General features: G+C 47.7%; 1 protein-coding gene across 1 annotated transcript; it reads left to right on the top strand.

The window, feature by feature from the left end:
• Positions 1 to 680: 680 nt before the first annotated feature.
• Positions 681 to 10265, top strand: RIMOC1 (RAB7A interacting MON1-CCZ1 complex subunit 1). The gene is made up of 6 exons (XM_066602385.1): positions 681 to 790; positions 1404 to 1498; positions 2600 to 2740; positions 4038 to 4166; positions 8870 to 8984; positions 9152 to 10265. The coding sequence occupies exons 1-6, from the start codon at positions 703 to 705 to the stop codon at positions 9400 to 9402; spliced, it is 819 nt and encodes a 272-aa protein (XP_066458482.1). The 5' UTR covers positions 681 to 702; the 3' UTR covers positions 9403 to 10265.
• Positions 10266 to 13862: the final 3597 nt, after the last annotated feature.

Below are 13862 nucleotides of genomic sequence, written 5' to 3'. Positions count from 1 at the left end.
CGGTGATATATCAGTATATCGGTAATGATATATATATTACAGGCGGTGATATATCAGTATATCGGTAATGATATATATATTACAGGCGGTGATATATCAGTATATCGGTAGTGATATATATTACAGGCGGTGATATATCAGTATATCGGTAATGATATATATATTACAGGCGGTGATATATCAGTATATCGGTAATGATATATATATTACAGGCGGTGATATATCAGTATATCGGTAGTGATATATATTACAGGCGGTGATATATCAGTATATCGGTAGTGATATATATTACAGGCGGTGATATATCAGTATATCGGTAATGATATATATATTACAGGCGGTGATATATCAGTATATCGGTAGTGATATATATTACAGGCGGTGATATATCAGTATATCGGTAATGATATATATTACAGGCGGTGATATATCAGTATATCGGTAATGATATATATATTACAGGCGGTGATATATCAGTATATCGGTAGTGATATATATTATAGGCGGTGATATATCAGTATATCGGTAGTGATATATATATATTACAGGTGGTGATATTTGAATATATTGGTAGTCTTATATATTACAGGCGGTGATATCTAGCTATAGGCTCGCACTACCATCACATACCGCTGGTTCCCCGTCTCCTCCATGGTTACGATCTGGTCATGTGACCGCCGCTCACGTGACGCTGCTGCAGACATGGCGGCCTCCTGCGGCCCGGACTGGAGGAGGAGGGCGGGGAGGCTGCGGCGGAGATGGGAGAAGCTGCGGGAGGGAGGAAGCGGCGGTAAGAGCCGGAGCCATGACCGGGGGCAGACACCGGAGATGCCGGGGCCGAGAGGAGCATTGGGTGCAGTGCCAGAGGACTAAGAGTCCCAGCGTGTTAGCGCGCCCCCTGCTGGCGGCTGTAGATACATTCTATGCATGCAGCCTGCAGAGCACGTGACCCCTCCTCTAGCCCCCTATATGTGTCTGTGTAGCTGCAGGGGGGCTCCAGTTATTGGGGTCTTCTGCTGATACAGGATGTTATTCGGGGCCCGACTGCCTCCTCTCCCAGGACCCCCAAAACCTGCCACTATACAACAGACCGTCTCTTTAGTAGCGCCCACGTATTATGGAGCACCCTACAGCGTTGTCACTGCCAGAATCACGGGTGGTCCGGTAATAGAGGGGTCTGGAGCAGGAGACCCCCCCTATAAATATATATAGGGGTGTGTGTGTATATATATCACACCCTAATACATTGTACGGGGGACATTCATGAGACGAGCGCTGTCCTGGGACCTCCTCATTATCGCTGGAGCCCCCGCTATCCCCGGAGGGGGGCGGCCATCATGGTATCTGGTGTGACAGAACAAGGTTAATATTTCCGTCTCTTTATTTTGTGTCTCCGGTTTTAGATGCGCTCTTGCTGAAGGCCTTAGCGGCGCTGCGGAGGCTGGACGAGGAGGTGCGCGGCGCGGACGGGGCGGCGTGTCTGGCGCTGTATAGTCAGGTAAGGGGGCCGCCGGCCTAATGGATGTGATATGTAACGTAGCTTCGGAGCCACGGATGATGGCGCCATCCTCTGCAGCCCGGTTTAGGACCCCCAGCGGTGCTGCGCCATAAGTGCTCGTTCACACGGTCGTATTTAGTTGCAGTCCGTGAATACGCTGCATAACCACAGACCGAAACTCCGCGCCTTCAGGGCGTATTGGGACATTATTGCGGTATTTGTGCATGTGTAATCACTCTCTTGTGTAAGCACGCAGTGAATGTGCGCGTATAATGCATATTTGCGGAGTATTTGCGCGATTCTATTGACTTCAGTTGGCTATATCTGTCCGTATTACAGACCGAAATGGAACGGGCTGCGATTTATTTTTTTTTCACATGCAAAAATACCCAAATATCACAATGCAAATCAACGGGGATTCAGTACCACGTATGAAGCGGGAAAATAGATATGCGCGTAATATGGCGTGTAAATAGATCCGTGTGAATGAGCCCTGGGGCACGTCTGCACTTGATCACGCAAGCCGGGCTCACTCGGCCGCAAGCGGATAACACTGCGAGGCTGCCGTAGCGGTTTACAGCTGTGACCCTGCGTACAGTTGCATATGGCGGCAAATTAGCAATGCCGTGGGTACCCGCAACCCATAGGCAATGTAATGGTGTACGGGCAGCGGGTATATCCGCCACCATAGAAAACAATGGGCTCTGAGTTGTGTACATATGCGGCGAAGTAGAACATGCTGCATTCTCTTTTCCGCTTGCGGACAATGCAATTCCAACGCACTAATGTGGGCGGAACTGTGTACGCCATGCAGTGTATTGCCTGCGAGCTACTGCGTATCACACGGGCAGACAAAGCCCGCGGAATTCGCATTTCAAATCCGGTCTTGTGAGCCCGGCTGTAGGGAGGATTCACACACATCAGATTGGTTGCAGACTAACAGTGGCATCCGTACATGTGACTCGCGCCATTTTTTTCACCTGGTGCACAAAAGCATCAGCTGTACGAAAATGCTCTGTTTCTGGGGGTCTGCCTGCCGTTACATGTGACCTATATCCCCGCTCCAATGTGTAATAACGTATTATGTCCTCCCCGCGGCAGGCGATATTAGATGTCACCTACTTTGAAGAAAATCAGCTGGTGGATGAAGAGTTTCCCGGAGAGGATTCTCTGCAGAAAGTGCAAGAGCTGCTGCAGATGTTGTCAGAGCCGGAGAGTCTGGTGGGAGACAGTCAGCAGGAGGTAAGTGGTTCTGTAGTGCGTATATATGTGGCCCCTTTATTAGAGACCCATCTAGTAAAATATTGGGCCTCCATTGCCCTTCAGAACCGCAGACATTTATTATGGTGTAGATACCACTAGGTGATGACATCGTCCTGCAGGAATATCGGCCCCTGCGGACAGGAAGCTTCTTGTAGTTGCTGCAGATTAGATGGAGTTGCTGACATGTTCTGACCAGCTGACAGGAAGGGGTCATCGATTCAGGCTGCTTGTGCCAAATTCTGACCTCCTATCAGTCCGGTACAACAGAGATCTGGATCCATCTGACCAGGAGATGTTTTTCTGCTGCTCAGTGATACAATTTTTGTGCTCTTTTGCCCTCTGGAGTCTCGTCCTTCTTTTTCTTAGACACAATGGTGCTGGAACTGTCCGTCTGCTGTTATATCCCATCTGTGATGAGGAACGGAGAGTTGTGCGTTCAGACACGTTAGTTGGAGCACCAGTGTTGTATTCAGCTGCTCATGACTGTGCAGTGCCTGTTGGGCAGAATGATTCCTGACATCCCCCTCTGACCCCTTTCGGCGATGAGTTGTTTCCATCCACAGGATCCTCTTTCGCTGGATGCTTTCCTCCATCACCCCATTCTCTGTATACTCTCCACACCGTTACATGGGAACCCCCCCCCCCCCCCCCCCCCCCCCCCACGGCTGGCAGTAATATCCTGACCCCGGCTAGTCTAGCACCGATGACCGGAACTCATTGGAATCACTCAGATCGCTGGATTTTCCCGTCTTATGTGGATTCACAGTGAAACTGATCCACGGAAAACTTGTCACGTGATTTTATGCTCTGGGGTCACGGGGAGAATTTCCATACGGAAAAGTACCAATGGTAAGAGGGGCGGGGCCTAATAAAGGGGTCATTCAGTGCATACAAACGAGTCCGGTTTATTTGCCATTGTGAATCTTCCTGCTTACTGGTAGTTGTAAATAATTTCTTCTGCCGGTCGCCACAATTGATCTGTATGTGGCTCCTGCTTGGATTAAATCAGAGCTGTGTATGACTGCCCCCTGGTGGCTTCAAGCAGGCAAGATTTATGTTCTTTTCCTTAAAGAGGTTGCCCAAGATTAGAGAAAATACATGGCAGCTAAATTCCAAAAACGGTGCCCCACCTATCCTCAGATTGTCAGTGGTACTGCAGCTAAGTTTTATTCCGTGTCCCCTCTCATCGGGCCCCGTGTGCGTCTCTCCGGGTGATAACGTTGTGTACATTACTGAAGGAGGAAATGCTATTTTTTATTTATTTTATGCTTTTTAGAACTTCTCCCTTGACACAGAAGTTCAGGAGTGTCTGCACTGGAGGCGAGGGGCGCTGCTGTACATGTACTGCCATACGGTGGGCGAGAGGGAGAGGTGGCAGCTGAGAGATCCCGGAAGCTTCCACCAGGTACTTCTCACTGGGGACGATTCAACCTCTCTGGACCCCCTGCATCCATGTAATATCATACACTTACAGCCCATTGACTGCATTCAATAATGTGTAATGCTTTGCTTCTCCTGTGGCGGCGCTGCAATGAAATTGAACACTTACAACCAAGTGAATTCGTGATTCTCCCTCCCCGCAGTTCATGATTGCCAGCGTCACAAAAATCTAAGTATCCAAATAACCATATACTGCATCTGCTGGACCATTATAAGTCAGTGTATTATATAGGTACAGCACACATCAGCTGTCTCTGTATGGAATGGGTTCGGGAGCCAAGGTCCCTTTACACATGGAGAGTGTCGGCCATGTTTGACAGCCGACAACCGCCCACAGCAGCAGCGATGCAAGATAACTTTGTAGCTTTTAAGCCTTTAAATACTTCTGTCAAGTCTAACCGCAGCATTTAAATGTAGCGATAGGGATTGTAATGTCCCATATTCCCTCCCTGTAAATGAGATTGTAGGCTGCCGCTGGGTCTCATGGCAGTCTGGGGCTTTCTGAAGACTCCCAGGGCTGGCACAAATGTTTGCCAAATAAGACATGCCTCTGGCATGTCCTAATAGAACTTCGGCCAAAATGCAGTATGATGCAATACTATAGTATTGCAGTATGCTGTATGAGCGATCAAGTGATTTGCAAGATCCAAATCCGCTATGGGGAATTTAAAAATTAGAGAAAAAAAACGATGACAAAATAATAAACATTTAAATTAACTGCTTTTTTTGATTCATTGTATCAAAAAATGTTTTGTTGCATATCTAAAAATCACATTTATTAAATTATCACATTATTAATCCTGCACTGTAAATACTGTCTGAAAAGAAAATAAGCAATACTAGGATTGCGCTTTTTCGGTCACCCCGTCTCCAAGAAAAATGTAATTAAGAGGGGTTAAATGATGGTGACAAAAAGCTATTTTTTTTTCTTAAAAGATAGTGTTTTTTTAATACTAGAACATAAGCTCTATAAATGTTACTGCTGTAATCAAACCGACCCACAGAATAAAGAGCGCACGTTACTTTTACTTTTATAAAAAGCAGTGAAGTTTTCTCTTTATGGTTACGTGCACACGGACAATTTTGTCAGATTTTTTTTTGGACCAAAAATTTGGACAGAGGCAGCGCCCGCTAATTTGCATGGATGTGCGCACTTGGGGCGTTTTTTTTACTTGGTCGGACAGTGTGAAAAATATTGCCTATTCTCGGATCAACAGGGCACACGCCGTTCTTTTTTTTTTTTCGGACGACGTTTACCGTGCAGGAAAAATAAAGCGCTACTTTGATAGATCGGACTTTTACGGACGCGGCGATACCAGATACATATTTTTATTTTATGATTTAGATTTTTTAATAATAGATATGGCAAAAGGGGGGTGATTTAAACTTTGATAACTTTTTTTTTTTTTACAATTAAAACTTTATTGATATTTTTTTTTACTTTACTTTTAAGTCCCTCTGGGGGACTACAAGCAGCGATGCTTTGATCGCTCCTGCAGTATGACGTAATGCTATAGCATTACGTCATACTACCATTTGACAGGCAGTCTATCAAGCCACCACACGGGGGTGGCTTGATAGGCAGTCTGCTAAGGCAGCCCTGGGGCCTTTCAGAAAGCCCTTGGCTGCCATGACACCTGCACGGCTGCCATGACACCTGCACGGCTCCCCCGATCTCACCGCGGGGGGGCTGTACGGGACCCCTAAACATTGTTCGGGGGCCTTAAATGCTGCTGTCAGAATTGACAGTGGCATTTAAAGAGTTAAAGGGGTTGTCCCGCGCCGAAACGGTTTTTTTTTTTTTTTTCAACCCCCCCCCCCCCCCCTACCCGTTCGACGCGAGACAACCCCGATGCAGGGGTTAAAAAAGAACACCGGAGAGTGCTTACCATTAGACGGCGAAAATTAGTCGGCTCCATGGAAACGAGGACGCTAGCAACGAAACAGGTAAGTGAAAAACTTCTTATAACTTCTGTATGGCTCATAATTAATGCACAATGTACATTACAAAGTGCATTAATATGGCCATACAGAAGTGTATAGACCCACTTGCTGCCGCGGGACAACCCCTTTAATAGCCACGAACGTCCGATCACGTCTATTGCCTGCGGGTGTCAGCTGTAAAAAACAGCTGACGCCCGCGCTGTATGAAGTGATGTCGCCCCGCAACCTCTCTTCATACATACCCCAACGCTCCATGACGTACCCTTACGTCCTGGAGCGGGAAGGGGTTAAACAACTGTAAATAAGGAAGATAGAAACATTTTCATAAATTACCCAGAAGAGCTAGCATGGCCTTTTAAGTCTCCTTAGTCACCTTCTAGGTGTCCCCACACCCCTTTCGGGTGCTCTCCTTGGGGGTGAGATTATACCATCCCCTGACCCACACACCCTCTTGGTGTCTCCACACACTTTTTGGGTGCTCTCCTTAAAAAGGCACAACACCCCTTTTGACCCTTTAAACAACTGTAAACACCTCGCTTGTAGAAGATGACAGGTTGCTCCAAAAGCCACGTTGTGACTTCGGAAATCAGAGTCTGATCATCTGGAAAATGCTTGCCCTTCAGAAATTACTTCATTGTTGGAAAGAGGTGGAAGTCCGATGGTGCGAGGTCGGGTGAATAAGGGAGATGCGGTAGAATTTCATACCCGCAGCAGCGTGCTTCCATCTGGGCAACATGTGAGTTGTGACCTGGGGTATTGTCTTGCAGATGGTGAGCAGGCCACGTCTCTTGGTTGTGATGACCTCCAGCAATTTCCGCAGCAGTAAAGCATAGTATGCCCCAGTAATCCTGGTACCTTTTGCTAGTCCATCAAGACTACTCTCTGCTGGTCCCAAAAGACTGTGAGCATGACCTTCCCTGCTGAGGGTTGGGCACGGGCCTTCTTTGGAGGTGGTGATTCCGGATGCTTCCATTGCATTTCCGGATCACAGTGATGGACCCATCCTGTGTGATCAGTCTGTTGAAAAAGTCCTCCTGGTTTCCATTGCACATCATCAGAAGAGCCTGGGAGCATTCGGCTCGTTCCTGCTTCTAGAAGGGTGTGAGCAGCTCAGGAACCCAGCGAGCGGACACCTTATGCATATAAAAATGGCCTTGGATTAATTTTTCTACGGACCTCACACTAATCCTGACATTTTGGGCTAGGTCGTGAATAGTTACACGGCGATTTTCCAAAGTGTCAGCCTCTAATTGCTGGATGGTGTGTTCATCGATAGCGGAGTGGAGTCATCCTCGAATTGGAGCCGTTTCCACCAAAGTCCGACCACATTTGAATTGACGATGCCAATACTTGACTACATTATATGATGGGGAATCCTCCCCATAAGCCTCATATGATGGGGAATCCTCCCCATAAGCCTCATATGACGGGGAATCCTCCCCATAAGCCTCATATGACGGGGAATCCTCCCCATAAGCCTCATATGACGGGGAATCCTCCCCATAAGCCTCATATGACGGGGAATCCTCCCCATAAGCCTCATATGACGGGGAATCCTCCCCATAAGCCTCATATGACGGGGAATCCTCCCCATAAGCCTCATATGACGGGGAATCCTCCCCATAAGCCTCATATGACGGGGAATCCTCCCCATAAGCCTCATATGACGGGGAATCCTCCCCATAAGCCTCATATGACGGGGAATCCTCCCCATAAGCCTCATATGACGGGGAATCCTCCCCATAAACTTCTTCCATCTCATCGAACGTCTCCCTTGCTGTGCCATCTTACAAGTAAAGGAACCTGCTGACTGCTCCGTATTCTACTGGGTCCATTATCAGACCTCGCACCGCTTCAGCACCTGTAAAAGAAAGATCATTATCAGTTTAGAGTTGCAAATTGGCGCATAACCTATAGAAACTTATATCATTCTACATATGCTGTTGCAGCATCCTACGATAAATGAACGCCCCGCATATAATTTTGCTATTTGGGGGATTGGCAGCATCACTGAAGGGTTAAAGGAGTTATTGCACATCTTGCTGTTTTCAGACAGCTCCGTACATCGCACAGTGGCCCAGGTTGGGACTACAGGCTGAATCCTTTTGAAGTGAATGATAAAAAAAAATCATATAATTTGAAACCGTAGGTGATCCTACACCCAACACTTCATTCCACTGGGGTGCACTGGTTACAATTGTTGGTGTGGGTTGGTGCTGCTCAATTATTTGGTGCATTAGCACGTAGCAGGCTATAATTATTTGAGCCTTTGCTGTGTGCCTTTTTGTTCATATGAGGACTGGTACCCGCTCCACCTAATCCCATCTGATTACCCGCAGGGTAATTTCATTCCCAACCCGGGTTATAGTGAAGGGTGCTTTTCTGTCATAAACTCCGGTTGATCTAAATATGATCAGTGGGTTTTTAGTACCCTTAGGAAAGTATTTGGTATATAGGCTATTGCCTTCTCCCACTGAGAGGACAATACTAAGGGTGGTGGAAATACTGGGGTGTAATGGGGTGTATTGGTGCTCTCTGTATATACAGTCCATAATTAAATTTTAATGTAGATTATTAAAAGCTATTGCAGTGAATGGAACATGGCCTGCAGTACAAAACCAGGCCACTGCGCAATATACGGAGCTGTCTGTATATAGCAAGAAGTGGGACAACTCCTTTTAAGGAACCGCTTTGACAACACTGAAACCTCTTCTTGTTATCCAGTGTCTTCATGATGGCGTCCAGTACCTGCTGAAAATGCTGCGTACGCGGAGTCCAGTCCAGCTGGATGACACGGTTACGTTCCAGGATGTAAACACGGCCGCTCTGCTGGAGAAAGGTAAAGGAGCGGCTGTAGGCCGGGGTCACACACCATTGATGCCAATGCTCTTGTGTATGCATATGGTGTAAAGGGGAACTCGGGAATGTACGTTGACTAGCGTGGTCTCCTTCTCTGACAGTGACTTGTCTCTTGTCCACCATCTTTCCCTTCATTGTGATGTGCAGGGGTCTTCAGCGACATCCATGTGCTCGCTCTCATGTACTGCGGCGAGATGTGTTACTGGGCGCGGAGGTACTGCGGGGAGCAGGCGTCACCCCACAGCGAGGAGCCACCACAAGCTCTTCACTTCAAAGACATTGGGGAGAAGGTGTTGGACACTTATGTCTCGGTGTGTGAAGGACCGCTGCATGGACAAGGGTGGAGCACGGATAATGCCAAGGAGATCCTCCAGTATCTGAAGGAAGGCACAGTGTGATCATACGGAGGGGGCGCTATGGAGGGGGTTATGTCTCTGATAGTTGTATGTGATATACTCTGCTCAAAAACATATCAGGGACACTTCAGCGTGGCTGTAGAACTCGGAGTCGCTTCTACTTCAGGGATCTCAATCAGTCCGGTCAGGAGGCAGAAGGGACTGCGAATCCATTTCACCTGCTTTGGTGTAGATGAAAATGACAACAAGAGCGCCGGGGAGTAACACCAAGACACCCCAAGGAGGGACTGGAGACAATTCCTCTCCTTCCTGACTGGTTCCTCTCTAGTTCTGTGTCCTTGTCACTACTAAGGTTGGACAGGTAGTCCTGCTTCTTCAGGATGGCGCACCCATACATGCCGGAGCAAGGTTTGCTGATACCGGAGTACGGGCCATTATATGGGGGCATCAATCCAACATCATGCCTGGAGGAACAGGAGGAGCACTGGAAAAATGACCTACAGCGGCTGCTGACCAAACTGTCCTACCCAGACTCCATGAGGGCCCGACGTCCTGTGGTGGGACCCCTGCTGATAGCTCGACACCTAACGGCTCAATTGGCAGGGCTGACATTGGCGCCCTGTTCTCCTCGCAGATAAGAGCAGGCTCGCACTGGACACGCGTGATGGACATGAGAGTCTGGAGATGATGCCGATCATGGAGATCTCGTGTGGGATTTAAGTGTTCCCAGAGTGTTTTGAGCAGTGTACATTAATGTGTCACTAACTCTTCTTGCTAATACTTCAGGGCCGGGTACAATGTATGCAGGGTTTGTATCCGGTGCCATGTCCTAGTGCCTGTACAGCTGCCCCCCGATGATACATGGCCGCAATGGCATCTGTTTTTGATTAAAACATGGAAAAGTCTTGCTTGTGCTTTTTGCCCTTTTAGTTTTATTTCTGCTTTTGGCCGCAAAATCTCCAGGAGGGAAACGAAAAGTGAGCTGAGCGTCAGCCGCCATGCATTATAGATCTATACTCGCCTTCTAGTCCCCCTCCCTGAGACGCGGGGTGTTCCCTTACAGGCGATGACTTTGGAAGCGAAAATCTCAGGTGCAGTATGAGCCAACCTTACCAGACTACCACACTAAGTAAGACTGAAAGGGGTTGGCTGAGGTCACAGGTCCCCATGTGCGAATAAATAATAAAAAGCTCCTCCTTGCCTTTCCCACAAGTCCCCTGCTGTGGCTCTGGGTCTCCGTGTTGAGGTTTACAGGCTGCTGCAGCCAGTGACAGGGCTCAGTGCCATAGAAAGGCTGCTGCAGCCTGCAAGCAATGTGTCGCAGCGGAGACATGGAGCTGCAGTGGGGGACCTGCAGGAAGAGATGAGCATATAAGCGCTTTGTTTTGCAAAAAAAAAAAACTTCTTGGACAGCCCCTCAGCACAACGGGGCGTACACTGACATATGGAGTGGAATTGGGAGTCGAACTGCTCCATCCCAGGTGGGTGCCGTCTCCAAGGAAAAAAAATAACAAAAAGCTACTTAAAAAGTCACCCAAACTCCAAAATGGTACCAATAGAAACTAGAGAAGGTCCCACATAAAATGAGCCCTCACATGACTATATCGCCGGAAAAATAAAGTTATGGCGGCAAATTTATATATTTTACATTTTTTTGTATTGTCACAATCGTACTGACCATAAAATGTTATGGCATTTTTAGTGCAATGTGTACGATGAAGAAACAAGACCCCCAAAGATGGGGGTTACAATTTTTTTAACGTGAGGAGGAAAAGACAAAAATAAAAAAGAGGCAGTGCCCCTAAGGGGTTAAAGGGAAAACTCACCAACTAAATCCACGTTCCTGTAGTTCCTGGGAAATCTTATTGCTTCGCTGCCAAATTGTCTCTACACCCCAACCCCACCCCCAATGATTACCTGAGTAATCTGTACCTACAATGTTCCCACCATGTATGGTAATGAGGGGAGAGGAGTCCCACATGTGATCTGTAGCAGAGTCCAGTATATTCATGTGGCTGAAGCCCGATTGCTGCTCCTGCTGTTTCATTCACAGCCTTCTCATCTCAAAGCCTTTTGTCTTGTCTGTGTCCTTTAGTGCGGGCGAACCTGCGGCTGCCTTCAGCACCCTTCACCACATGCACAGGCTATCGGGCTACCCCAGCGCAGAAGAGTAAGTTTGCGTGCCCTACAGAGCATAGACAGTGCGCACGAATGGGCTCTAAAATGAGCGGCCGTTGGGCAGGAGAATAATCAGGAGGCAGGTTTGCATGGTGAGAAGAGCTGCCCTGGTGACCTAATAAGTCATTTAAAAGGGTTGTAAACTATTGATGGTCTGTCCTCAGAATAGGCCATCAGTAGTAGATCGGCAGAAGTCTGCAACCTGAGATCTTCACAGATAAGCTGCTTGCTGGGCTGGTATGCTGAGCTAATTTCTGCAAGAAGCAGACAGCTCCGTTCCCACTGTAGTGGCCAGGCTTGGTATTACAGGCAAAGTTCTCATTCACTTCAATGGCTGTAATACCAAGCCTGGCCACTAAAGTGGGAACGGAGCTGTCTGCTTCCTGCAGAAATCAGCTCAGTGCACAAGCACACGGGCCTGGGGAACAACTAATGGGTGGGAGTCACAAGTGACAGATACCCTCTGATCTAATGTCGATGACCCATCCTGTGGGTGGGCCATTAATAGTTTACAACCTCTTTAAATATCAGGTTGAAAACTTTTGATAACGTAGTTTTGAAGTCCAACTGCAGGTGTATTAAGGGCCCGTCCACAATGGCGCTTGCATATGAGTTTCACGTAGACGAGAAATGTACATGAAAAACCGCCTGCATTTTAATCTCACGTTTAAATGCGTGGGGGGGGGGGGGGTTGATCCTTTTTTATAATAAAAAATTCCATTTTTTTTACGGTAAACTTTTTTCTAATGTTTTGTAGTTTTAACACTTTTTTTCCCTGATCACAATAGGTTACCGTTAAGGCTGCGCTCTCACAGGCGGGTTTTCAAATGTGTTCGACAGAGTTTTTAAACGTACCCCGTCATTGCTTTTGGTGATGAGGTGCGTTAAAAATCGCTGAAACGCACTAAAATAGAGCAGATAACCTTCAAACACTCATCTGAAAGGCCCCATCGGAATCAATGGAGGCGTTGTAAGACGTTTAGCCCGGCGTTTGAAATGCTGCGCTAAACGCTCTGCAAAATGCCCGTGTGAGAGTGGCCTTACGGTATGGAGACGTACGGCGCTCGGCTTCATTATGGTGTTCATTTACTGTAATGCTACTCTTTGTAGACTACATTTTTCAAACCCATGAAGAAAAAATTGGCAAACCTGCGCTTTCATTTTTTTTTTTTTTTACAAAAAAAATGTGCATTTTACAGATAAACAAATGTTAGTGGGAACGGCCCATATAGTAAACAAACAAAAACTGCCCTCCCCGTCCGCCAGCACCGCAGTCCAGAGCACCAATGTGAAGGAGCCGTAGCCCAGACCGTAAGGCGGATTCACACGGCTGCAAGTGAGTTATGTCTATGCAACTCAGCAGTTGCACCCATCCCAATGGCGAGGTTTGCATGCTGCGTACGTTGTCAGATCACAGCTTCGCTACACGCTGGTCGTATGCAGTCACAGCTCTGCTACATGCAGGGCACATACAGGCAAAGCTCCACTACATACAGGTCATATACAGTCACAGCCCCGCTACATGCAGGGTAGATACAGTCACAGCCCCGCTACATGCAGGGTAGATACAGTCACAGCTCCGCTAAATAAAGGTCATATACGGTGACAGATCTGCTACATGCAGGGCATATACAGTCACAGCTCCGCTACATGCGGGCTAGATACAATCAGCTCTGCTACACGCAGGTCATATACGGTCACAGCTCTGCTCATGTAGGTTATATATGGTCACAGCTCTGCTACATGTAGGTTATATACGGTTACAGCTCCACTACATGCGGGCTAGATACAATCAGCTCTGCTACACGCAAGTCATATACGGTTAGAGCTCCGCTACATGCGGGCTAGATACAATCAGCTCTGCTACACGCAGGTCATATACGGTCACAGCTCTGCTACATGTAGGTTATATATGGTCACAGCTCTGCTACATGTAGGTTATATATGGTCACAGCTCTGCTACATGTAGGTTATATACGGTCAGAGCTCAGCTTCCCACAGGTTTTATACAGTCACAGCTTTGCTACACGCAGGACACAGTACAGAGCATGCTGTGCTGTCACTATGGCGATAACGTGGCCTCTGCTGCGAATGTGCCAGTCGGAGTGACAGCCGGCACATGCAGGGTTGAGAGGCTGTCACTATGGTGATGACGCGGCTCCTGCGGCCATTCTGCAATAAATGCAAAATGGCCAAGGGACAGACAGCTTCCATTGACCTGAATGGATGCCGGCCGTGTGTGGCCCGCACAAAATCTTAGCATGCTGCGATTTCTCCCCTGCGAGCCGAAAATCACAATCGATTTCCGTTCGTGGGCAGGAAAT

Source organism: Eleutherodactylus coqui, chromosome 5 (genome assembly GCF_035609145.1).
Source record: "Eleutherodactylus coqui strain aEleCoq1 chromosome 5, aEleCoq1.hap1, whole genome shotgun sequence".
NCBI classification, from domain to species: domain Eukaryota; kingdom Metazoa; phylum Chordata; class Amphibia; order Anura; family Eleutherodactylidae; genus Eleutherodactylus; species Eleutherodactylus coqui.
This window is presented reverse-complemented; position numbering and strand designations above follow the sequence as displayed.